The sequence below is a fragment of the Fusarium redolens genome (assembly GCF_020744475.1).
Source record: "Fusarium redolens strain MPI-CAGE-AT-0023 chromosome Unknown BKA55scaffold_6, whole genome shotgun sequence".
Classification (NCBI taxonomy): domain Eukaryota; kingdom Fungi; phylum Ascomycota; class Sordariomycetes; order Hypocreales; family Nectriaceae; genus Fusarium; species Fusarium redolens.
Genome location: NW_025763669.1, coordinates 2,315,527 through 2,340,827, shown reverse-complemented (window position 1 = coordinate 2,340,827; position 25,301 = coordinate 2,315,527). Strand labels below are relative to the sequence as shown.

Sequence of the window (25,301 nt, the reverse complement as noted above, 5' to 3'; positions counted from 1 at the left end):
TGACAGCATACATCTACGAATACCAATTAGTACTATATACCTACTTGAAGGGACTGTTAAGCTTAACTATGCCATAAACAATAGATATGTAATGGTTTCTGAGTTGATGGCCGGTTTCAGACAATCGAGCTAAAGAGAGACATTCCAGCCTCCATCCGCCTCATCATGATCCCAACTTGAGATAATAAATATAATAGACATTTCCAGACTTACAATCAGAAACGAATCTCACATTCACTACAATCTGAATGTTCGATTCCCTTGCAGACTATCGATTATGATGACCTTAGAAGCTGGTGGGGATTACAAGTTAAGGCTGCCCGCAGGCACCAAGCGAGCATGGAGGCTCCCACTAAGCCGAGCTTCCTCTTTCAACCTTCATCTTCGTCAACAAGCTGTTATAACCATGTCTACCGCAATACCTTCAATCGCTTGTCTAGGCGTTATCGGCCGAAATGTCAGTATAAAATACCAAATTGCCATATTTATCACTGGATATCTACTGACGCACCATGGCTGCACACAGAACAACCCCCTCCATATCTCTATCTTCCCCTCGCTCGATCCAGTAACAAACACATTCGCTCCGATTCGCACACCTCTCCAGTTCTCCCTCCTGCTCTCTTCCACTATCGATGTCTTCGATCTGCGCGCAAAGACCAACGCAGTTTCAGGTGTTGGCCTCTCCGGCGACTTTGGACTTCTCCACGCCGTCGATGACCGCCTTACCGCCTACGGCTTCGAGACCAATACAGGCGTCCGCATGGTCTGTCTCGTGGACATGCGCGGTCGGCGTGTCGATGGCAATGCCCCAGTAGCTGCAAGTCGGGGCGCTGCTGCAGGCCTACGCGACGCTGAGCTTAAGCCCGTGTTTCGCGCCATGCAGCATGCATATGTCAAGTTGTTGCAGAACCCGTTTTATGACCCGGATGAGCATGCTCCCCTGGGCGGGAGAGGAGGCAAGAAGATCACAAGTCGCAAGTTTGCTGATGACATGAAGAGGATAGGAGAGGGCTGGACCCCAGGCGTGACAAGCCTCTAAGCTGAGCTCGGAAAGGGCAGTGTATAAGTAAACCAAGCAAGATACAGGTGCATGGCGTTTTGGAGTCTGGCATAACGGTATATCCGGTCATAGACTACCTAGATATTGCTCTTGTATGGGCAACTGATTTTTTCACGAAATGAGTTATATCTGTTTGCTTTCAAGCAACTGTATGCACTATTTGCTCGCTTCTCCTCTGATATTCGACTAGTCGGAATTGCTCTAAGCTCTCCTGTCGGAGTTCCTCAGATCCTCGACCCTCCACTTTGATAATCCAGCCATCTCATCAACCTCCAAACTTTGGCCCATGCCTTCGTTCTTGCTCGGTCGTTTAGCGCCGATCTTATGTTCAAAGCGCTGTGTGACTTCACCTCCCTCCCAGTGCCGAGCCTCGACAGGCAGCGGCTGCCACCAGTCTCCTGTCCTGGCATGCCACTGTGCACTACACAGTTCCCATAGACGAGAGATTGCTCGCTTATATGCAAAACGTTCATCTTCTCCGGTGAAAGCACTAGTGTTTGCAAAATCAACTGGCTTTTTTTGTAATCCAAAATCAGAGTCCTGATCTGGATCATAGGATGAGGTGCTCGACTTCGTGTCGTAATAAGCAACATTCGGTCGGAACGGAGACATCTGATCTTGATAGACTTCGGCAATCGTCTCGGATATGAGATTGTCTGGCTCATTTGCACTGTTTGTTTTCTCAATCGCAGGGTTCTTCATCTTTGGGAAGAAGAGAGTATCTGGTGGGTTTTCAGCTCGGACTATCAGTTTGCAGCGAGCTTCGTATAGAGCATCCAAGAGCGTGATGAAACGTCGAGCTTCATTCTTCTTTGCGTGCGTGAGAATGGGAATATTGTCGATAATGAAGGTGTGGTAAGTAGAGGTCATTGTAATGTAATCAGCTGGGCCGAATGTTTCAACAAGACTTTCAAAGTCCCATAATACATAGCCATTATAATGTCGAGGGGTGTGTACCTTTCGACCATACACCACAACTGTCGATGGTTCCCAAGGTAATGGTTGAGGTCCTGTCCACGCCAGAGCCGACTGGACTCGTTCTAGCCATTGGCCCTGTTCATCTTTGAATAGATAATAGTTGACAGGCTTCTTGGTTACAGACTCAGGCTTGTCTTGAGTGAGCACCTCTTCCATACCGGCTTCATCCTCGACAGCATCCCCAGTCACAGCTGGCGGACTAATAGTTTCCTCCTTTCTCCGCCAATCTTTAGCTCCTTCCATTTGCCAAAAGTCGCATCTAGCCTTTAAGACTTCAAGGAAGTTTGCGAAGTCGCTGGTTGGCCCGTATAGCTCCCCTCGAGCGCGACCTGCACTACCAAAAAACTTGCGAATCAGACCCTTTGTCGGTGCAGGCGTGTAATCAACGCCAGTGGCATTTTGAAGCTCCTCCGGTATGCGATTAGACGATGCGATGAGAACACCACCAAGCTGAAAGAATGAAATAAAGAGATGGCTGAGGATCTTGCTGGCTGCTTTATCAGGCAATTGAAATTCGTCAAGGAACAGGATTGGAGACTCGTCAACCAGCTTCTTTGCCATCCATAAGATAGAGTAGTCTGTCTCGCCATCACCGGCTCTGAAAGTTGTCTTTCGGTGCTGCTCGAGTTGTGAAATAGTGTATAGCATAAACGTGTTGAAGTGCCACCTCCTCTTCCGCTCAGTCGGTAGACCATCAGCGAGTAAGTCGAGGAGCATTGACTTTCCAGTACCGACTTCTCCTGATAAGAACAATCCCCTAGGCGAGTCTATCTCGATCGCAGACTCATGATTTGTGAGTGTCCGTGTCAAAGCGAGACTCTCTTTTCCTTCAGGTGTCGAGAGGAGGTGCCTGAAGAGCGGGTTCCGCCATATTGAGTGATTTCGTAATGCAAGGATATTGTCACTATCGTCTTGTGCTTCTTCCTTGGGCTTTGCCTCTGTAAGGCGAGCTACTTGACTCAGGCGCTGGCGATACTCTGCCTGGGGAGAGTAGTCTTTGATTCGGTTATATATCTTGTGTAAGTGCCGTGCAAGTCTATGTTGAGATGGGTCGGGAGCGTAAAGACCAGCAGCGACATGAGTCTGATACTTGACGAGTGGATCGGTTATGATTACCGCTGTAGAAAACCGCCTCATTTTCGGGTCTTTATCAGCTCGTTACTATGATCGTTGAATGGAGCTAATAGTCAGATGGGATCTAGCGGGTTCGGCACAGGGTAGGCATTTAACAGGATCTTTGCCGACCACGTGGTTTGGTTGGAAGCTTGGATGTGGTCGATGGGGATATCAGTAGGTATAGCGTTTAAGTTTTATCTGGCAATTGAGCGTTGGAGTAAAGGTCAAAACGTTGGACGCTATGCGATGTGGCGATTAGGGAATTTCGCGATCCTCTATCTGACCCAGCCGTTATCAGATCGGAGAAGCCATATGCATCATCGACTTATGCAAGTCGTTATATCACGTACACTTCTCTAAAGCCCCAATTATATACTATTAAATGCACTCATCTTTGAAAATAACATAAGACCTCAATTGTATGCTACAATCTTCATCGAGGCATCCCATTACAATTTGCTCGAATCATCGTCCAGCCTGATGAAAGATATAACAATCGCGAATCCCATGGGATTATCTGGGACCTGCCTGACACCCAAAGTACATAGTAATAATGTCACCAACATGTTGCATTGTAGTTCCTTAGCTGGTAGTGAGAAAGTAAAAAAATCACAAAGAAATCATGTCAGTGAAAAGAAGACAATCAGAAGCATTTAGTGAAATAATTAGATGCCTTGGTAACTTGAACAGAAAGAACCAGTTGATGATGGTTGTTTGCTTCCACAGGTCGAGTACAGCAGAACTACCTAATGTATCAAGAGGCCAAAAATACCTGAGCATAAAGCTTTGTCTCAACCTCAGCTCTGACTAAGGCAAGGTACCACAAGCCAAAAGGTACCTTAAACAGAGGCTCTGCAACAAACCTTCTGCATGCGATCTTCAGTGGGGTACATCAGACTAGCGGCTGAAGACGGAGGCTCTGATTGGTACATGTGCAACTGAGCAACTGAAGCTTTCAAGGGGTTTCAAGGCAATGCCAGCTCATCGTAGCAGCTCTAGCACGTCTTGAAAAAGGCACCGTCCAGTTTTGAACCAATCATAACGCGCCAGACACCGTAGCTAGGTAGGTAACCAGCAAGCTTTTTTGTTGTTCAATTGGCTCCCGTCCCGATACACGCTTCGTTACTGCTCTTTACAGGCTTCGACTAGCACAGCCCAAGGTAGCCCGGGCTAGTTTTCTCTCATCCATCCCATCCATCATTTCACAAAGTCACCGCTCACACGCTTCCGTTCACGTCAACGATCCATTACGATCCCCCGTCACGTTTACGCCGCAAGATGCCTCTATGACCACGCGGCTTATTCCATCGCCATTTTAACACGACACGTCCTATTTCGCGACCTCTTTCTTTGTTACAACCATCGATATCGACCTCTCCTTGTCCAGTTTGCGATCCACCCAAAATGTTTTCTCCATCTATCGCTCAAGGTGGCCCTGCGACGGCAACTCGTTCACGCCGCCGCCAACGTCCTTTGAGCTCCGAACATGTCGCTCAGCAGCCAAAAGCCAAGAGACAGAGAGTTCCCTTGACAGAGCAGACTTTTGTCAATCCTGATGCTCAGCAGGAAATGATTGAGGTCAAGACTGATGGCAAGGTCGCAACTCTACCCGCCAAAAACAAAAACAAAAACATCGAGCCTCTTGAGAGCCCCAGCCCAGTGCTGCGCAAGGAATTGAATGTTCGCACGAAGAAGGCAAAGCACGGCGACCGCGCCGCTAATAAAGGCGACGGAAGTCTTGTTTTGGTAAGAATTGATATTTTCTTGCTTCGATGATGCTGCATATTAACAATGAGATTGTCCAGACAAGCACAAACGCATATAACGTCAGTAAGCTCCCAGCTCTGCCCGATAGAATTCGCACAGACTGGTCAGGTAAGTCTCTGGACACCACAACTTTGTTTTTCGAAACCATACTCACTTGTATCATCACAGCCTACCAAACTGCCGATATCTTCTCCACAGGCTATGCTCTTTCTCTTACTCAAACACACGCCCTTGTCTGGCCTTACACATCGACATCGCAGTCACCCGAAACCTTCTCCTTCAACCTCCCATCAACGTCCAAACCAAATGATTCCCTCCCTGTAGGATGCCTCGTATCGCCGTCCGCGTCATCAGCAGAGCCTGGCCTAGTTGTGGTCATGGGAGGTAGTGGAAAAGTCGTCTATTGGGAGTCGATTGCGAGCGCGGCTACATTTGTCTTCATGAAGAAGGACCGTACCGGAGTCGAGTATACTATATCTGGAATGCAGTCTGGGGAAAAGGTTGTGGCCATCACGAATGCCGAATCCGCCGGATTTATTCTCACCTTCAACTCTGGCCGCCTTGCGTATATGAATGTGCGCGACAGCCAAGGCCGCCCTGCCATTTCTGTACAGTTTCTCCGCAACAGCCTGTCGCCCCCTACAGGCGGAATCTTTGGCAGCATTCGACATGCTTTTCAACACTTGTCTCTCAAAGGAGATGTTGCAGCTGTTCGTGCTGACCGATCCTCGCGAACAGGCGAGAGGAACATCGTGGCCCTTACCAGTAAAGGTCGACTGCATGCCTGGAGAGTCCACCGCGGAGGCCATAACGAGGTGATCGGCGACGCAGACGTGCGTGAAAATATCATCGCCGCGCTCCAGGAGACCGATCCCGCATCTCAGGAATACCCCCAGGATTCTTTTGAGGCAGTTGATTTCACTTACGTGCCAAAGGGCTTGGAACCCAAGTACCTTGAGTTGAGTAGGCTCAGCGAGGCTATGGCTACCGACGATTCCACAGTACAGCATCTGCTGATACTCGTCAGCCTGACTTTGCGAAGTACCGCTCGCTACGCTTTGGTTGAAGCCATCCTAACACCCCAAGAATGCCAAATCGGCATGATTCGTCCCATAACCTCATATAGTGCACCATCTTCACCCTCCGAAACTACACGGCCACGTCTATATCTCCCTCGCCCTGCCCTAGTTGCTTTCGTCGTCTTTGATCGCGCAACTGTCATCGCATCAATCGCTGTACCACCACAGTCTCCTGAGTCGCAGCTCCAAACCGACAGTCACATTTTGCCTGCCGCTTTCGAAGATGTTGTTGATTTCCGCGAAGACGATGTACATGAGATAATCGGCTCAGGGTTTGAGGAAGTTTCGCCTACTTCTGGTCATGAGGAGCATCGACTTCATCGACCCAAGACGAAGAATCCCGCCGTGGTTCTCATGGTTCGGGGTGCCGGTGCAGTGCGAATCGTGACAACTGACGTGGATAAGTTTGCTAGTGACAAACCCCCTAAGGTTTCCGCGAAGAGCAAGATCGAGCAGGCCGTTTTCTACGGTGTCAAACAAGACAACCCTTTGGTTTTTGATGGACGACAAGAAATTAAATTTTCTAACGAAGAAGTTGCCCATGCCGCACTTGAAGTCAGCCACGAGATCTTGAGCTCAAGCACTCCTTTTATCTCCACTCTCCCGGCTTCGCTAGAGGACAATCTCCGAGCTCGGTCGACTGCACTTGAGAGGTTGATGGCCCAACTTAAGATTATGGGGGCAGACCTCGATCGCAAGACACGTTGGAGTCTGCTATATAATGCCGAGAAAATGCATGTGGCTACATTGCTCTGGAAACGACACGAAGCCTTCACTGCGGCACGACCAGCGAATGATAAGAAGAGCCTTATTGGTTTGATTGTCGAGTTCATTCACCAGGACGACAAGCACAACCCTGTCGCTAAGATAGGTGAGGTTGATCGAGTTCGATACTGGTTTATTCGCGATGTCTTCCGTCTCGAGTTACTTGTGGCTTGGGCATATCAAGTCATCAAGACTTTGTATAAGGAGAATTTGCTCGACGACGCCAAGGTTACTGTCATGATCTACGAAGCTATCCAAGTCAACACTTGCACGCACGTCGCAGCCCTCGATTTCCGAAAGAACAACTTGAGCGCTTACGGTCTTGGTTTTGAAGAATTGCGCTTAGGTATTCTTCGCGATGGATATGATGACCTCCCCGAGCCATGGACTGGCTCTCAGTACGTTGCCAACAACGCCAAGCGTCTAGTCGACCTCTCCGATCAATGGTTGCTTAAGGATCACGAAGCAGGTGAGCCGGCTAGGGCTTCAAATCAGCGGGACCATAAGGTGATATCCAAAATTTTCGAAGAAATGCCAACTCTTGTCGATGGAATGCTCACTTCAGTTTTGGAATATGCTCGTTGGTCAGCAACGCACCCTGAGCTGAAGACTATATCGCAAGATTTCGCCAAGGTATACCACACGGATTCATTTGAGAAGCCCCTTGGCCTAGCGCGATCAGGCAGGTGGGAGGAGGGAGCCTCTATCGCTGAGAAGCACGAATGCCTCCGTGCTCTATCTATTATTTTGCTGGACCATATCCAAATGCTTGAAGACCGCCTTGCTGAGCCAGACCTATCGCTTGTTGAAACGCAAAACGTCAAACGACTGAGAGACAGCAAGAAGACCAAGCTGGAGAACAGCTTCTCCATCTACGGTCAGGCGTTCGCATTTCCGGCATACGAGTTCCTGCTCCAAAAACACGGAGTTGAGGCTGTCCTGGAATTCGACCTCGACAAGTTCGGTTATAAGACCCAGTTCCTGCGTAGCAAGCCTGAACTGGCGCGAATCTCGTGGATCAACGATGTGCAGCAAGAGAAAGACGTCGGCCACAGCGCAGATACTCTCGTGACCCTTGCACTTACCAAGGAACAGCAAGTATGGAACAAGAAGATTGAGTTAAGTCTCGGAAAACTTGCTCTTCTTGCTGAGCTCGAAGAGAAGAACACCGGATCGGGTGGCCTCAAGGTGAACGCTGACGAGGCGCGTGCCGAGGAGAAGCTAAAGAAGGTCGACCAAGAGTTGGTTGCGATCAGGATTCAAGATCAACTATACAACCAGGTTCTCCCCAGCACATACGATGCTGTGGATGATGCAGCAGCGCTCAATTTCGCAATGGAGGTTCATAGCATGAACATACCTCGACGTCAAAAGGCCCAACATCAGATCTTTGAGGATGGCATGAAGCGACTTCTAAAGCATGAGGCTCTGGATGCAATGACACTCATTGACCTCCTGACCTTAATTTATCTGAAGCCTGAGTCCCGAGCCGAGATTCCCAATCCGTTCTGGCTAGCTCTTTTGGTAGCCGAGAGTAGCTGCCATAGTGATGAGGTCAAAGAGGCCAAGAGGATGATTTGGAGGAGAGTATTTATCCGCGATGATTGGGCCAAGATCAACGACACCCAACTCAAGGATGATCGTGAGGTGGTTGAGAGACTGGCAGAGACTGAGCTCTATTCAATGCTAACCGACTGCATTAGCTTCCGTAAGTTTAAATGTTTATCTAACTTCAGGGGAATCCATTCTGACTTGAGTACAGAAGATCCGCGTGAGCCGTTCCGGCCTCTATCTCCACATGAGGCTCTTGGTGCTTTCACCGAGAACATCGACCGCCGGTTCCGCGATTTTGAGGCATCTTTCCGGACAAAGCTGATCGACATCATGAAACATGAGGATAAGATTCTCCATCAGCATGTGGAGAAGAACCGTCTCGGCGAATGGGTCCGCACTACCTTTGAAGCCGCTCGAGCAGAGTTGGACAGCACGTTGGATAGCGCCACTAAGAATGCTGCTGCCCCCCGAGTTGCCGAGAATAATACTGCAATGGGTGGCTCAATATTTGAATATGGCAAGCAAGTCGCCAACCCTCACAGGCAGCTCTAGGTAGGCTGCTGAGGCGGCTGATGCTCGACTTGTCACCCTCTCATATCTTTCCTCGCGTGTACAATACAAGGTTTATTCGAGATATGCCCCCCAAAGGCATCGAGATATGAATGACTGCCAGTGTTATGATTACGGCATATATCAACGCAGATGACTTCTATACACATTACAACGCAACACGTATACATGCATGGCAAAAATGGGGATTTTATTGGTTTGGCCCAGGAGAACAACCGGGGCATAGTTTTTATGTATTTATTTTGCGTCTGGGGAAAGCATCTGTTGCTGCAGAGTTTCTATTTTATGTACTAGCAGTTTTCTCACATCTAGTGGTGTGAGTACTAGTCCTCATCTTTTAGAGATAGGAGTAAGGGGTGGATTCGTGGTTGGATGACCACATGAAGGCGTGGCCGAATTACGCTGTCGTCGTGTTAATAGACCTTTTGGTATGTAATCTACTTGCATACTGATTATGTATACATCTACCTCACGTCTCTATGAAACCATGATATTTCAACATATTCAAATACACATCGTCATTCCTGTCACTGACGCACAAGCGTTTTGTGGTTTTGGGTGCAGTCTTGATTCATTCCGGCATCATGTACATAATCCATACGCCACATCATCACCCCGGTACCCGTTGTGTGAGTACAGCATCACTCCTTTTGACCCTAAAGACCATATTTTGCGGAGTAGGCGGCCATAAGCAATGCCTAAAGCAAAATCCGAAAAATGCATCCGTCATCGAGACTAAGCAGCTAAAAAATGAAGCCGTTCATTTGTAGCATAAACTCAACTGCGCAGTTAAGATAGAACACTGCCAAGATACACACTCTCCCTAAAACCACAAGCCAAGAACTTTGTTGGCAGTTGGCGGGGCGGCATCGAAGGGAAGAGAAGGTCGCGGAGCTGCTTAACCCTGCATCTTTCTTCGCTTGCCGACCTGGGCGGAGAAACCAGTCTTGATAGCGGTAACACTTCGTCGGGAACCGCAGTTGTTGCAGGTGATGAAGTAAAGACGGTTCTCACCCTTGTTGAGTTCGGTGTCAGGGGATTTGCAGGTCTTGCAGGTAACGTACTCGACTGAAGATGGGTATGATTAGCAAACAGAAACCCGAAGTCGCAATATTGAAAAAACTTACTGATGTATTTTCGGACAACGTTCTCGATCTGCTTCTGCTGGAAACGACCCTTGATGACCAATCTTCGGCTACCGTCCACGGAACCACTGGTACCCAACTCGGCAAAAAGATAGGCGGTAAGATGCTCCTCGGTTCTCTTCATACGCTTAGAAATATCGGCGATGTTGGCAAAAACAGTTTTTCGGTTGCCTTCTCGCATGCACTGGGGAGGGGGGATCTTGTAGCTCTTGGTTCCCGGGGAAGTGTGGTCGGGGTTTCTCTCGGTGAGTTGGTGGAAGAAACGGGAAAGAAGCATGCTGTAGCCAATAGTCTTGGTCTCATCGTGAGCCCAAATACCGGTTCCCTCGTTCATATCACCCTCCTGCTCCTGGGGAATCTCCTCGGCTTCCTCACCCTCCTTAAGCTCAAGTTTCTCGAGCTGCTTGGTGAAATCATCATCACCCTTGGGAGCCTTCTTCTTCTTCTTTTTCTTCAGAGTCAGGTCAAGACCTCCATCCTCGGCAGGTGCAGCATCGTCAGCGGGGGCGGCGTCGGCGTCGGCGTCGGCATCGGCATCGGCGTCGTCGACCTTCTTTGACTTCTTCTTCTTCTTCTTGAGTAGGGAAAGGTCGAGACCACCATCCTCAGCTGGGGGAAGGTCCTCAGCGACTGTCGTTTGCGAATCAGTAAAGGACTCAAGGGCGGCAGAAAGCGGCGGCGTACGAGGCGTATGGGATTGAGCCGAATCCTTGGGTTCTTCGGTAGCGTTGACCATGATCACTGAACCGTCAGCGTCAACAACAACTTGTTCGTCGGTGAAGGCAACGGATTTGCGTGATTTGCGTTCGGTTGGTACCTGTAAATAAAGCAAAAAAATGATGAGATTAGTTAATAATTCGGTTTGAGGGATGCGGTGTTGATTTGTGGCCGTAGAGGATAGATGATGATGTGAAGGTGGCGGTTGGGAAAATGTGAGTCAAAGGCCCAAACAGTAAAATAAATCGATGTCAAATCGCCTGCTCCCCCCCCCAGAAAGTGGTGTACGACAATACCACAGGTACTTTCGCACCGAGAAAGATAGTGGGGTAAAGAGTGATAAGAAGAACCTGATAGGCTCGTTGATGAGGCACTCGAGGGTTTTGGAGGGGTAAAAGATTGGGCCTGTGTGGTCCAGAGGGTACGAGACACGCCATGAAAGCATGGCACAAGCATTTGAAGTTCAAAGCCAGGCCTATATTGTAGTGGGTAGGTCGTATTTCATGTCATGTACCAGCCTTTCAATAAGTGTTGATAGGAAATGTATGTGCAATTTGTTGCAGGCTTGTCACTCACCTCGCCCTCCATGATTGCTTTGTGGCTCTTGGTTTTGCTGTTAACGGCCAGTTGCTGGTTTATTGGGGTTTTTTCTGGATGTGGGTGTCGCAAATGGGCGGCTTCTTCGTATAAGGTACTGTAAAGTTCTTTGGCTCGGGGTTTCTCGCGCAACGATATATCGTTTGTATCCTTAGATCGCAGAGTCTGTGCGCGCTGTTGGTATGCTTCTTCTGATGGATTTAGTTGTGGGTTTAGGATGTAGAGGGAGATCAGTCCAACGTCATGGGCCGGGTGAGCGATACCTTGAGTCAACCAGAGCCCAAACCAAAGCGCAGGCCCCCAAGCTTCACGATGAAGAGTCACGAGGATAACCACGTGATGCTGAGTAAGTGTGGCCGACACCAATCAAGCGAGAAGCTCGTTGGAGCTTCCCCCAGTTCTTGTCGGAGTCCAGCTCCGGGCCCCGATGCGACCACGGCCTTTACAACTGTAACGACTATTCATCACCTCGGTCAACAATCGATCGTTGATTGTCGCAACTGAGAATACATTTGAAGATACGGCAACTGTATCCGTTACTTCTCTCATACTTGGAAAGCTTGGGATTCATCAGTCTCTTGCATAGAAGCTACTTTAACACAGCTACCTCAACCTTCCTTGCTATTGTCTCGACCGAAGCAAGCTGTGATCTCGACACCCACCATCAACAGTTCACAACCTTCGAAGATACACCGTCTTTGACTCAATCGACGTATCACGAATCGTTCTGAATCCTGCATTTGCCGAGTGAATCACGACTTGTCAACATGGCCGCCGATTCTTCCCTTGTTGACCTCCATGATGCGTCCATGTCAGATGACAAGGACGATCTGGACTCTCTCCCATCCATATCCACCGACGACATTTACTCCGATACTTCCGACTCTGATGCCCAAGCGGAGTGGGAGCGCAGCCTCGAGCAGCTACAATTGATACTGACAATGATGATTGTTCCCTGGATGGGTAAATACTTTGGTCGCAAATTTGCTTACTGGAGTGAGTAATTCATTCACTTATATCACCACTTCTCCCAGCTTGATGAGGTCTCTAACCAGTCGTTGCCCAGGTTGGTCACGATACATGGAGTGGGCGCATAACGTCGATATTCGATTGACAAATAAGGCGACATTCAAGGCGGCAGGTGTTGTGGAAACAGCGGCAACGTTATAGACGACATGCTTTGAACATGATGGGCGATCCAATGTCAACATGAATGGATGACCTGAGGAATATGCATGGCTTTCATATGGTGTTGGGGTATAAATATGCGTGTTTTTATAATAGATGGTTCTATACCCTTGTTCTGTTCCTTTTTCCTTTACTGAATTTCTTTTTCCCACCAAGAGACAGAGTACGACAGGTTCTTAGTGACCGGTTATTCTGTGAAATCTCGAGAACCAACAGTCCCTGTATTAAATTTCATTCGCTACATGATCATTACCCTTCACTCAACACCAGTCCTGAATGGACTACCCTTCCAACTCCCTTCCAAAAGACTAATACATTTAACAATCCTGGTATAAAAATCCCTAACATCGAACGCTTTCTATATCCTAATGCGACTTGATACCGGTACTCAAGAGTTGGTGATGCCTTCGGGCGGGTTTGGTGTAACACGGCTATCGGAAACACGTACCCAGTATTCCACAGAGTTGGTGGCCATGACGCTTGCGTTGATGGGTTTTTAGCAAACGACCAGTGTTATCATGACCGGGCCCCCTTTACGCAGCTGAGACGCTATATTATGGTCCTTTGATGCTCTTATGGCTTATCAGACGCTTGAAGAAATCTGAGACATTGATGGCCTTGAAGCGGCACTGCGGAGCGAGCCGAACTGATTGCGTGCAGTTCGGATGGTTAAGAAGAGACTTCCAGACACGCAGGCAAACAGAAACCATATGAAGACAGTGCTTGCTTGTAGTCGACGGCACCGTCCCTCATCACTCGCTGAGCCCCAGGCGATCCAGTCCCCAGGCAGAGCTTTGGGGTTAATATCTCCGCAGTTGACGACACGCAGCTTGGCTGCAAGAACGATAGCACCGATGAAGGTGAAAAGAACAGCTATGCCATCCAAAGGTAGTTGCAGAAGTGGTTTGTCGAGAGCTGAAACAAAGAAAGCGAGAAGGCCGACAATGCAAACGATCCAGCAGACAATTGCAATAAACATGATAAAGTTGACGGCAGCCGTTGCAGAGCCTGCGGCGTCGATATTTGACGCCATAACGTTGCCGATGAGAGCCGTTAGGAGGAGCGTCATGAGCAGAGCGACGCTGCGCAGGATCATTTGGATAAGATTATACCGCATAGTGGGCAACGGATGCTGGATAGCAGGGCTTGATGGGGTTGATACGAGAGGTAGAACAGTAGTAGCACAACAGCTGTGACACTATTCCAAATGTCGAAGTCCCTGCACTATGGTTGTGCACCTTGCGCAAGGAGTTGGTCGAAGTGTTCGAAGTGACGATTTGCAAAGGCAGTCTGGCAGTGACAGATGGACGGACCTATGATTGATCGACAGCAAAGCTGGAGCAATGCGGGGATGAAGATGTCTAGTTACCTCAGAAGGCTGCGATTTTTGGTGGAGGATACATGTGGAGTTGAATTGAGTCAATTTGGTGCGGTGTTGGTAGGGTTGCTTCTCGAGACATCTGGTGATAGGGTCGTGGTGGGTTATATCGTTGCTGGCGTATTGCCCAAGCAACCGTTGACAATGAATAAACTCGGCCAGGGTAACAGTGGGAGGGGACAAGGGGCTCATTTACAACTTCCACATACTATGTTCTAACCGCTCGACTGACTGCCGATACGAATACGCTGGAACATAAAATCAATTCTCAGATGGTTCTAATACACTTTGTTTGCAAAGTTTTGATCAATTCAATGTTTCTGTTGCATCATCACCAGCGGTAGCCATGCCTTCAGACGAGAGTTGACATTCCATAACCGCTGGCATCAAGACAGATTTGCAATCCGACTTTGAATAAAAAATCATCGTCGATTGGGTGATATATTTGCTGCATTCTTTTTGAAGCAGTTGTGCCATGAACCGGTCATATATCTTCACAGCAGAGCTTCAACACTCTGCATGTTAGTCCATTCTTTGGCCATCAACTTCATGCTGTGCCCTGGAGTTGCATGTCACCAATCATGGTGGCTATGGTTGCCAGGTGAACCAGGGCGATGTAGGTTGGGCAATAGACAAGAGCTAGACCACTTATAGTCAGTGGAGGGAATGACGGGCGGCTACACGTCCTGTACTTGAGACAGAATCAGACATTAGATGCGGCGACTACTTACCGTTCTAAGGAATCTATTACTGAGCTATAGCCCATCTAAAGAAGTTGATTTGCTAAATCACCAGCACGCTTATGCATCCTAGTCCTTGCATTCTTGAAGGTGGTACAACAAAAACAAGGGTATTTCCGTCCCTCCCGCTCCCAGTAATTCCAATCTCCCCTGCTATTTATTGGTCGAAATACTCAATGTCTTAGTGCATGTGCATACGCGAGCCTTTGACAATTCTCAAAACTCCAACCAGCATCACCCGTTCGTGATCCATACCTACCTAGGTGCATACCAAATCTCGCCTTCAGCCAAATGGCTTAGACAAGCTTTCGACACCCTCCGCCTTCAGCTAGCCATCGTAACACCATCACGCTGGGCCACTGAATTGAATTTCCCTTTTTACGGAAGAGCCCGTTCGACGTAGGCGCATCCATCCTCTCGGGACCCATCGATCTTTACGCCATCAAGATCATCGTTCGCTGTCAAATCTTGGTGGCGCCTTTACCTTTCCGACCAGCTGGTTCGAGAATACACCCATGGAATGAGCATAGCATCACAAAACGAAGCAATTCGCTACTGTGCATCCATCGCAAAGAACCCTTCACCGCCGTCGATGTTTGGCTGCTCTTCTAAACCATTTCCAGAAATCAGGGTCTAGTGGGGTTTGCCACTGCTCAGCTCATTGGAACAGGAACCCTGACAAATTCGAGTATATCTTCTTGGAACTCCAGTATGCTAGATTGCCCATGTCGTTGGGTCAATTGTTAGGTTCGCACTTGATTCAGAAAGGCATGCTGCGACATGTAAAAGACGTGCTACCCACTCTGTCGACAGGTAGATCGGCCGGATGGCTTTCCATGGATCTGCAAGACTGAATGAACCCATCTAGTGGATCACGGGTCCCGATAATTCACGGGAGTCTGAAAAAGAAGGCCCAAGATGCATGTCATAACTAGGTAGGCGGTCAGCTGCAAGACATCGTTCATTGGAAAAAGGCGGTCCGTGGCATACATGGCGCCAAATCGACTTGGCAGGATAGCTGGTCAACATCACCTACGCCATACCATCCCTCGTAATTCATTCCCCTCATTGACAGCGCGCAGCCCCGATGCAACACCCACCGCTGCTCACTATTGGACAAGACCACCCTTGTTGCAGCTGTCAGTCCCGGGTGCAGCCCAGGATCCCTGGGTAGATCCGCTGTCATGATTTACAGCAAAAAAAAGAGCCTCATCAACTTCATTAGTCGGAAAATTATTTAGGAAAAACTTGGGAATCTCACATCTTGGTAGATTCAACCGTGCGGAAATGTCACTCTTCACCGCTTCGATTCACTAAAAGGCGTTGCTCCCACGTACCGAGCCACTGGTTCGCCCACAAAGTTTGCTGATGATGCCCCTTACCAGAAATCTAATAGCTGCCGCCCAGATTGTCAGCATCGTAACGCCGCCCAACCTTTCGGGTCCTTACTTCCACGGAGTCGGGATATTTCATGCTCATCTCCGCCACATCGGGCTTAAACTCGCGGTCCAGGAGAAGGACTATCCACATTCGACATTACCCCTTTCTCTAGGCCTCTTAAGCTGTTGGCGCGCTCCGTCGGACTCGATGTACTGGATACATGGGCGTTGGTTAGTGAGAGGTGTGAAGCAAATAAGACTTGCTTGGCGTGAAGTCATTCCATTGCTCGGTCTCGCTCCCGCCGTCATGCTTTTCGCACTACCTTACCCTCAAGGTTGGGCACACCAACTTTCCCTTTTGAACCAGCACGCATTGCCTCTTCCGGGAGTCTTCTGGAAACCCCATCTTCACCTTCACAACTGCTTGACGTGTCATGCTCCTCCAGGCCTCCCCACGTATTAGAGTTTCCAAACATCAACTTACCGACTTTCTGGATTCTCCAGAGGCTCACCGCCAACAAAACTGGCACAGGGCTCGGGCCTTGGGACACCCCTATCCATTCTTTGTGCCGCGATTCTACGCTACGGTTCAACAGGCGTTACACTCACAGCATTAGGTGAGATATGATAGTGGAATCGAGACTGTCGGTAGTGACATTTCGAGATCTCAACGCTCGACCTAAAAGTGCCATTCCCCAGCCTCAAACGGGAATACATGTCTTGTGGTGACGGAAGCGACGGACAATAAACACAATGGTACCACTAGAGCAACTGTGCTATTGGTTTCTTCAATCTTGTAGCCACGCCAAAGCAGATCGCTTCATCGAGTACTAGATCGGGGTTTCAATACCTCAGCGAGCCAGTTGGAAACCCCACTTATGTGATGCGCAACACCTAATGCCGTAAGTCGATCTGGACGTTATGCCTATTGGTTCCCGGAAGAGAGGTCAGTCGTTCTGGGCATCACGACGGTGAAGACTTGAGCTTAACGCCTGTCTGTTTGGCTCAGGCCTGTTAATAGTCTGAAGATATACTTTCCTGGCGCGGGCACTGCAACGTCCTTTCTCCGACGTTTTGAAGCAACCAGCCAAGCGGCCGCAGCTCATCATGTCCACAATCGTGTGCAAAGATGAGCATCGGTGGCTCAAAAGTGAACTCTGTTTGTTCCTGATTCAGCCCAACAGACTGCCGGAGTTTCTCTGATGTGGCCTCCGTTCTCTGGCGGTACTGTCGCCAGGACCTTTTTCCAACAGCGTTAACCTGTTTTTGGCTGCTTGGGTTCTGAAAAGGGTAATCCTGTGGCGCGACGTTACTGAAGGTGTTCAACGCTCAGCTTCCTCTTGTGGACCCGAGTCTGAGGCCTCGCTACAACCTTTGATGCTGATCCCACATTACGACTTCGTAGAATGTGTCCGAGCCCCGGTCGTGAGAATCGGCCTGCATCTCGTCATTTGGAAACATGTATCCCGAGCAACACATGAGAGGATTCGTCGAATATGGCCATGGCGGGTTTGGGTACCGTTGAAGCGAGACGCCTCATCAGAATCCATTCACATGGGATTCCTCTAGGCGTCACCAAAGTTTGACTGGAGTGATCTGCAAGATATCACAAGATCCACCCTACATTTGCCCAATATACGTCCCTACTTGTAAAAAGTCTTGCAGAGGTCTGTGTTTTACAAGAAATTTCACTGTTAAGTGACCTAGCGAGCACTCTTCACTGGATCATGGTATTCACAAGGTTTTATCATGGCCACGATTGTGGGACGTTCTGCACAGGCTTGACTCGACCCAACACCGTGAAATGCGCCAGGGATACGTGTTTAAAGCCGGGCCCGAGATCACGGGCGATATAACGGCGGGGCTTTTGCTCCCGTTGCCGCCGTTGCCGCTGTTACAGACTCGGCCGTCCTCTGGCGCATTAAACGAAACTTGTGTGTTCTGCCAATTATTCAGAGATCTACACATGAGCGTCGAATGGCGTTGAAAGGAAATGATGTGTCTGATTGGCATAACGTATTCTGGCACATACATACTGGTCTGCACACCAGCGTAGGTAAACCCAAACTCCCTGCTGGCCAAACGGATATACTGTGTGCTACACTGGGGCCTTTTAGTGACGAGCTATCGAGAATTAGTGATGGAAGGGCAAACTCAAAGACACAACACCCAAACCGAGTATTTCTCAACGTTTATGTTGTCATGAGGTACTTTGAGTTTGATGCTGCGTAATGTTCTTCCCTCTTATCAATCATATCCCTGCCATTGAGAAAGCTTACTGCCAATTGAAATTACGCCTTCCATATTCCTCCAACCATGATAAGCAAAGTCATAGACATTTGAGTACTAGGTAGTCATACTGGACAAAGTGCACAATCATGACAGTACGTGTGCCAACTTGGGTACACTAAAGTTAACGATGTGGTCTCGTTGAAGAGAGTATTATCTCATGAATTGATCTATATGCACTAATTCCAAACACAAATAGCCAAGATGCGCTCAGTGGTATATCTATAATACAACGAATCTTTGCAAGGCAACAAATGGAAGTAGAAAAAATACAATACAAGTAGATAAAGAACAACTAACACCGCGGTGAGCTAACCCAAAAGGTATTCATACGGCATGACTCGAAGGTTATGGGAAGAAGTATGTGCAGCGAAAGACTTGAGAGACTGCCAGCAGCCAGAGAAGAAAACGTTTCAGCAAAGGCCAGATGACCGGGCTAGGGACGATGCCGAAAAAGATACATGACAAAACATGAAGAATTGAACAAGTGTCGGTCGTGAAGGATGTGAAATGCCAGCGAGTCAAGAACAAAGTTCGCAATGACGAGAGTCTGGACAATAGAGACTGCTTGGGGGTCTAAAGGCCCGCAGTATCCTTCATGGTTTGAGACGATGCGACGCCGGCTTGACCTTCATGAGTCAAGTTGGTTAAAGAAGCTTGAAGCAAAACCAAGCCCGAGGTTGAGAGCCGCGCCACTCCTCGCCACTGCATGATGTGGCTCTGCAGCCCTGGGAGAAAATGACAGGATACCTTGACTGGATTGCATAGGATACAACACCAACCATCGAAGCCATGTCGCGGCCAAGTCCCGCCTCGTCACAGAGAGAAACCGGAAATGTTGTCGGAGATTGAAGCCACAAGGAACAGAATAGCGGGGCGCCATGCGAATGATGGGAAATGGATCCAATGCTGGTCCAAGACCCACTCAGCTAACGGTCTCAGGTACCGGGGTTTGGTCTGGTTTGTTGGAGGGTTGTGGCGGATCATCCAGGGCTTCTTGCCAGTAAGTGGAGTCGAATATTTTTTTGGGGTGATTCTTTGCCTGGTCTTTGCTTCATCCTTCCATTATTCTTCTCCGTTTCCGCGCCAGCAGTTGACATGACTTGACATATTGCTGATGGCGCCCATTGCTTGCAGAGTTTGTATACATTAGCAAGTCATGCTGAAAGACGTCATTGGAAACCCTGCTCCAGGCGAAGAAGGGCTACTTGGTCGTTTCCCTCATAGCTCATGTGCTTCGCTCTTCTGCAGCGGACTTGTATCTTTGCCACGAACCCTCAAGTTTCAGCTCTCGCTTCTTGGTAATATGTCTACCTCGCTGAGCAGTAGGTATTAACAGGGCAGTAAGTCGGAAATTCGGATGTGATAATCAGGTTTGGGCCAAGCCCGGTTGTCTCTGTGGGTATTTTGATGGGCAAGGGTATAGGCGTGGCCCTGGCGATTCGGTGTCGTGGTGTCGTTGGGTAAGAAAGGGAAAACGAAAATCATCTCTTATCATCGTTCAACCGTGTTGCTGTATTAGGCCGCTCGAAGTGTAAGAGAAACTCATCATATGCAGAAGTGCAGAACATATGGTGCGGAAGACAAAGCCTCCTTATGTAATGAGACCCTTGTGGGCAATCAGGCATGTGTGTTGTCCCAGTATCGCTTTCGAGCGCTCACTGCTCTCTTGTCGCCGGTGAAGCGGTACTGAAAGAAGTTGAAGACAGCAAACTCATCTCGAGTCATGATATAGGTATTGGGATTCCTTTCCACCTTGTCCCAGATTCGTGTCAGAGCGGCCTCGAGAATCTTGCTGATAGTAGGGTCCGATGAGCCATCAGGGCTCTCCCGAGCAATCTCAAGAGCCTGCGCGACACTGGCATCTTCTTGTTGGGAGCGTCTGTGACTAGCAGCTGCGGCGGCCATGGCGTCGACGGTGGCAGGGTCAAAAGTGTGTGTGTTATTGATATTGGGGTAAGGGAAGTATGGGACTTCTTGCTGAGGCTGTGGCCTTTGGGAAGAGACAGGACGGAGGGGGATATAGTAATAAGGCTGGGACTGGAATTCGTGGGAAGCGACGGACATCATGGTAGTACTTGTACGTCTAATATAAGCAGGAGAGGTGGATGGGGTTGATGCAGGCGAGTCGTGCATGTATCAAAGAGAGACTTCCAGGCTAGGGAGCTGGAAATAGAGCTGCCCTTGTGGAAAGTAGGTTACTTAGACAAGTGGAGAGGCGTGATGGGGGAGGAGGGGGGGGGGGCGAGTGGCTCGTGTGGGTTGACAGGCTGAGGGTGATGAGATTAATGCCTGTCCCAGATCTGGAACAACGTCTCAAGTGGATCGAATTATGACAGGGGTCAACGTCGCCCTGAAGGTTTGCTCCAAAGAACTGTAATGCGCGGGATGTCCTCTTCTAGGATGGTAGTGGTGCTGTCGCCTGTAGGTTGTAGGCCTGACACGGGTTCGATCCGTCCGTCTCGGGGATTTTGAGTTGGTGAATGTCTTACACTGGCACAGATAGTTGCTGTCACTCTATCCAAACAGAGTCCGAGTAATGTCGGCCGTGGGAAGGGAAAGGGTCGGTCCTGGTCCTGGTCTTTTGGGTTCTTGAGGCCCTTGTCACTTTGATCCTGGTAAATGTCCCTGTCCTTGCTCTGTTCTGGTTTGTCTTTTTTCCTTTCTCGTCTTGTCTGTATGACTGATGACGGGGAGTAGCAAGGGTGGCTGATGTATGTATGGATGCTTGTTGGTGAAGGGTAATTGAGACGAATGGGCAATAACAAAACTGAATTCTAAATAATAATACGACTTTACAAACGTGGATCAATGCTAAGCAATAGGAGTAAGTTGACAAGGTGTGTTTTGGATGGTGAATGTGGTTGAGTATTGAAATAGGTTGGTCGAACAAATCAACCCAGAAATCCGGAGTAAACGGCTTTCTCTTATATAGATCCAGCTCAAATCACATAACCCCAATGGCTAACTGGATAGGAAGAATGATTATGGTTTCCCTACTCGGCTTCATGAGCGATAAGCTCACCAAACCGCCACCCTTGAGGTGTCGATAATATCTTGTTGTCGTTTGCCATTGACCGCACGTTACGTAGGTTGACTTTTTTTGTGTGTATTCCACTTTTCTTGTCCCCTTGGGCGCCGACGCCATAGTCGTTGCCGTGATCGACCCAGGGCATAGGGGTGTGTGTCTGAACGACGCAAGTCTGGATGACAATTGCCAGGGAAAAGAACAACATAGCAGGAGGAAAAGAGACGAAAAAGGGGACAACGACAAAATCAAGCAGGGGTGCAAAAAAAGTCAAAACCCCGCTAAAGCAAAGTATGCGCCGTATTCACTACTTAGCCTAAGGGAATTGGGTGTATGGTTGACAATTTTGGTTTTCTGGTTTAAGGTTTGCTTCCCTTGGCTTGGGGTGTAGACAAGGGAGTGCCGTGATACACCATGGGTCCAGAAAGGGAATTGACCCAGCCAAGGAAGGAGGACGGAGAGTATAGGAGACAAAGCAAAAGCGAAGGCAAAAACGCGACTACGCCGTAACGAGAACCTGGCTGCAAATACACCAGTGGACGGGCCCAAAGTCTATTCGCACCAGAAAGAGGGTCAGGCAGATCAACAGGCTCCAGACTTCAAACTTCAGGCTTCTGACCCTCGTGAGACCAGCTCCGGCGTGACTCGGCTTTGCAAGGAATTTGGGGACTACCTGAGTAACAGTCGTGGGCCGGGAACCTGACCCCTGGTCAGTTTTGGTTGATTAATTGATTACTAACTTGACTCACAGCGTGCGATGTAGATCTGCTTCAGATCTGGGTACTTAGACCAGCAGTGGCGCGAGACAACGGGCTTTTGTGTCTTGGACCCGTTCTGCATCATGTCGATAATGCAACCACCAGGTCCTCTTCTACGAGACGCCAACTCAAAGCAGGGCTGACAGAGGATCAACGGCGTAGCGCTCAGAGCATGCCCTGGCCCGGGACTGATGTTGACGTTGAGATTGATATGACTGTCAGTTGTCAGTTGTGGCGGAGTGTCATGACCCGTCGTGTGCGTCGTGTATGTGCATTGAACGTTAACGTTTGGAAGTAATTGTGTACTGGTTTGCTGGTTAACTTTTGATTCTGGATGTCCATGATGGAGATGGCATAGTGGAGGCCGTGTTCTGTAGCATGATCCGTGGGCCCTGACGTCTTAGTCAGTTCTATGTAATAAGGTCTCGCCGAGAAATGGATGTAGTGCCGACTGGTTCTCCGGTCCGTGAAAGTTTCTTTGCTTGTCTTCGATCTTTCTCTTTTACCAGTTCTCCTCTTTCTCTCTACTGTGCCTTTGCTAGGGTTCTATGATGTTAGTTCAGTCTCCGATTTGGGGATGCCTGAAAGAGAAAAGCCCCCGTGGGGTGTTCAGTACGGAGCTCAATGGCGCTTACTCGATTGGTATAAAGGATGAGGAAGGTACATGTCTTTGGTCTCAGGAGCGCGGCAACATCAAGTACATGGCTCCCGCCTGCCCATGACCAAAAAAGACACGCTAGTGAAGCAGTAGTTGCCTTGTTGGGCTTGATAGACTTTAGTACAGGGGCCTCGTGTGGAGTTAGAGCTTGTGAACCTCGAATGGGGCCTGAATCTTACCCTCCCGTAATGATGATTTGTGTTGGCTAAGCTCCGTAACTTTCTAATATATGTGGTAATACGGATGCAATTTCGTCCTTTGTGTCATGATAAAAATGCGGTGAAGGTAATGAGATGGCAAAGTTTAGCATATTGATCAGAGGCGGAATTGGCTGTCCCCGAGCCCGTGTAAATACCTAAGATGCCCTGATCTCGTGAGAATATCGTACCAGTCGTCCAACCTATAACCTTGATCAATCCCCTCTTGTCTTAGTATCATAGATACCTAGTAATGAGTATGTGCCGCTCCCAGGAGAGAATTCCCTGTGATGCTCAGCTCAACCCAAAACAGCCCTACGTGTCCTGCACTGAGTTGTTCCAAGCCCTTGGCGCTTGGTCAACGGCGCCATCGACCTGGCGTCACTGAGGACGACCCTTATACCCACTATGCTTCTGGATTCTTTCTAGCACCAGCACCAAGCTTCTCCTTTCCTCCCAGATTAAGCCATAGCCCATTCCTCTGGCTTTCGTTCCTGTCGATTCCATTCCTCAGTCTTCCAGAGTTCAGCCTCTGCGGGACCAATGGAAGTGGGCAACTCAAAGAAGAAAAGAGTTTCTTTCTCACATCAAATACGGCATTGATTCTAGTTGTCCTTTCTTGGTGTCGCGCCATCATAGTACTTCAGGGTTTGTTGTAACATGCCTAACGTTATGACATCACGTCAATTTTGATTGATGGCCTAGACGCACTGTTGACATCCATCCAGATTGGTGCAGTGCCAATTACTACACAGCATTTGGCAGCTCGACGGTGATGTGCCGGGAATGCAATGCAGCAGTCCCCGCGCCATTGTTCCTCTGCAGACTTGAGACGGCGTGAGCAGAATTGCATGCATGTGCACGCATGCAGGCAGCAGGCCCTGTAATCCGGCCAGGCCTTTTATCTCTCATAAGGTACTCTTTTTTCTGAATAGGGTTTCTTCGTCTTCCTTGTGTACTAAACTAATGATTGAACGGCGGTTGGGTTGTAGCATGCAGGTTGCAGGTTGCATGCTGCTAGCACACTAGCACACCAGAAGTTCTACACCTTGCCATCTGCACCTGCTCAGTCATCGACAATGAAGAGAGCTCTTTGTGTAAAGTAATTAATTTATTAACCAGTCGAGATGCAAACTTCTTACATCGAGACTTTGCTTGTGCCGAGTCTCCGCTTTTCATACTCCATAACCTCCGTCCTTCTCCACTCAACACGGGCATGGGTTCGGGGACTCCCTTATTCATGGGTTAGAACTTTGAGAACTTCGCCTAAAACTCTAAAACTCTGGCCTCCACCAACCTCGGCATAGAGCATGTTTGTTCATCGTGTTGTTCTTTTTTGGTTCTTGACAACACATCGAGGCTGCATATAGTGGTTTATGAAATGTCTCACCGACTGTCCCTAACTCTCTTGAGTATGCACTGCTTCGCACATCTGTCACGCGCTTGTCTCTGACGATAGGGGCGCTTGCTTATCTAGTCTGGTCCTATCCGAACTATATTTGTTGTGGTAATTTGGCTATTCGACTTTCCGGTCTTGGCGACCATGATTGAGTCAGCCCTGCTTCATCTCCTTATCACCATACACAGGCTAGCAGGTAACAAAACAAGCCGCGTTGACTGGAAAGGAGATCCATCCCGCTATATTTTTCTTCAAAATTTTGGCTCCGCTCAGCCGACTGGTTATGATGAACTGTCAGCCGTGTAATAGTAAAAAATGAAAGACATCATCAATGGCCTGAGGTCCCACAGCATAACTCATCCTCTGCTCTTTAGGCTCTGGCCAAACTGTAACATTATGAGGACCCGAAAGTTTGACTTTATGACTCCATCTGAACACACACATCTCGTGTAGACGTTCCAGCTTTTTGGGACAGCAAAGCTTATTCCTGTCAGGAAAGTTTGTTGAATGCCACTATTCTATTGTTCTGCCGCTAGACACTCTGTGTTCATGGTTATTGGATACGTGAGTATAATATCAAAGTTGAAAGAGTGTGTGCGTGGTTGTTGCTCTCAGCAGGGCGCCTAATACGGATCATCGCCAAGACATCAAGCTAACGTAGCGATCAGTGACACCTCCACTAAGTGGCACTATTATTCCCAGTCTCATTTCCATTTCTCTCCGACGTTGCAGCAGCCTGACTCAACATCGTCATAAGTGTGCCCTGTGACCCTTGAGACAACCAACACTTGCTATTTGTTTGCTTTGAGTTGACGTTTTGTTCTCACCGGTCCAGTACCTATTGGTGATGCCACAGCACCAAAGCGTCATCACAAGTCGCTATTTGGTACACAAACACACTCGCTACTCGAGATGGATGCTGGCCCGGCCCTCTTC

The 25,301-nt window shown here is 48.7% G+C and overlaps 9 protein-coding genes across 9 annotated transcripts; 5 read left to right on the top strand and 4 right to left on the bottom strand.

Annotated features, from left to right (window-relative positions):
* Positions 1–406: 406 nt before the first annotated feature.
* BKA55DRAFT_508030 (Longin-like domain-containing protein) lies at positions 407–1,042 on the top strand (the record flags this gene model as incomplete). The annotated part of the gene is made up of 2 exons (XM_046187387.1): positions 407–457; positions 527–1,042. 2 exons carry the CDS (start codon positions 407–409, stop codon positions 1,040–1,042), a joined length of 567 nt encoding a protein of 188 aa, XP_046051419.1.
* Positions 1,043–1,264: 222 nt separating this feature from the next.
* BKA55DRAFT_593063 (AFG1-like ATPase-domain-containing protein) lies at positions 1,265–3,178 on the bottom strand (the record flags this gene model as incomplete). Its single annotated transcript, XM_046195494.1, has 1 exon — positions 1,265–3,178. One exon carries the CDS (start codon positions 3,176–3,178, stop codon positions 1,265–1,267), a length of 1,914 nt encoding a protein of 637 aa, XP_046051418.1.
* A 312-nt stretch (positions 3,179–3,490) lies between these two features.
* BKA55DRAFT_641408 (uncharacterized protein) lies at positions 3,491–3,968 on the top strand (the record flags this gene model as incomplete). The annotated part of the gene is made up of 1 exon (XM_046197136.1): positions 3,491–3,968. Exon 1 carries the CDS (start codon positions 3,780–3,782, stop codon positions 3,966–3,968), a length of 189 nt encoding a protein of 62 aa, XP_046051417.1. The 5' UTR covers positions 3,491–3,779.
* A 593-nt stretch (positions 3,969–4,561) lies between these two features.
* Positions 4,562–8,874, top strand: BKA55DRAFT_508714 (Nup133 N terminal like-domain-containing protein; the record flags this gene model as incomplete). The annotated part of the gene is made up of 5 exons (XM_046187458.1): positions 4,562–4,903; positions 4,963–4,987; positions 5,024–5,032; positions 5,093–8,476; positions 8,531–8,874. The coding sequence occupies 5 exons, from the start codon at positions 4,562–4,564 to the stop codon at positions 8,872–8,874; spliced, it is 4,104 nt and encodes a 1,367-aa protein (XP_046051416.1).
* A 916-nt stretch (positions 8,875–9,790) lies between these two features.
* BKA55DRAFT_688838 (domain found in IF2B/IF5-domain-containing protein) lies at positions 9,791–11,342 on the bottom strand (the record flags this gene model as incomplete). The annotated part of the gene is made up of 3 exons (XM_046199274.1): positions 9,791–9,960; positions 10,020–10,854; positions 11,331–11,342. The coding sequence occupies 3 exons, from the start codon at positions 11,340–11,342 to the stop codon at positions 9,791–9,793; spliced, it is 1,017 nt and encodes a 338-aa protein (XP_046051415.1).
* A 776-nt stretch (positions 11,343–12,118) lies between these two features.
* Positions 12,119–12,521, top strand: BKA55DRAFT_538216 (uncharacterized protein; the record flags this gene model as incomplete). Its single annotated transcript, XM_046190011.1, has 2 exons — positions 12,119–12,347; positions 12,418–12,521. 2 exons carry the CDS (start codon positions 12,119–12,121, stop codon positions 12,519–12,521), a joined length of 333 nt encoding a protein of 110 aa, XP_046051414.1.
* A 499-nt stretch (positions 12,522–13,020) lies between these two features.
* Positions 13,021–14,100, bottom strand: BKA55DRAFT_332810 (marvel domain-containing protein). The gene is made up of 2 exons (XM_046185722.1): positions 13,909–14,100; positions 13,021–13,852 (listed from the first exon to the last, which is right to left on the bottom strand). The coding sequence occupies exon 2, from the start codon at positions 13,654–13,656 to the stop codon at positions 13,123–13,125; it is 534 nt and encodes a 177-aa protein (XP_046051413.1). The 5' UTR covers positions 13,657–13,852; positions 13,909–14,100; the 3' UTR covers positions 13,021–13,122.
* A 5,845-nt stretch (positions 14,101–19,945) lies between these two features.
* Positions 19,946–20,395, bottom strand: BKA55DRAFT_508438 (uncharacterized protein; the record flags this gene model as incomplete). Its single annotated transcript, XM_046187431.1, has 1 exon — positions 19,946–20,395. One exon carries the CDS (start codon positions 20,393–20,395, stop codon positions 19,946–19,948), a length of 450 nt encoding a protein of 149 aa, XP_046051412.1.
* A 1,137-nt stretch (positions 20,396–21,532) lies between these two features.
* On the top strand, positions 21,533–22,833 carry BKA55DRAFT_538213 (uncharacterized protein; the record flags this gene model as incomplete). The annotated part of the gene is made up of 4 exons (XM_046190010.1): positions 21,533–21,644; positions 21,800–22,039; positions 22,105–22,376; positions 22,675–22,833. The coding sequence occupies 4 exons, from the start codon at positions 21,533–21,535 to the stop codon at positions 22,831–22,833; spliced, it is 783 nt and encodes a 260-aa protein (XP_046051411.1).
* Between the last annotated feature and the right edge of the window lie 2,468 nt (positions 22,834–25,301).

Excerpts from the sequence above, each read along its gene's own strand:
- BKA55DRAFT_332810 (XM_046185722.1), bottom strand. The coding sequence starts at position 13,656 with ATGCGGTATAATCTTATCCAAATGATCCTGCGCAGCGTCGCTCTGCTC.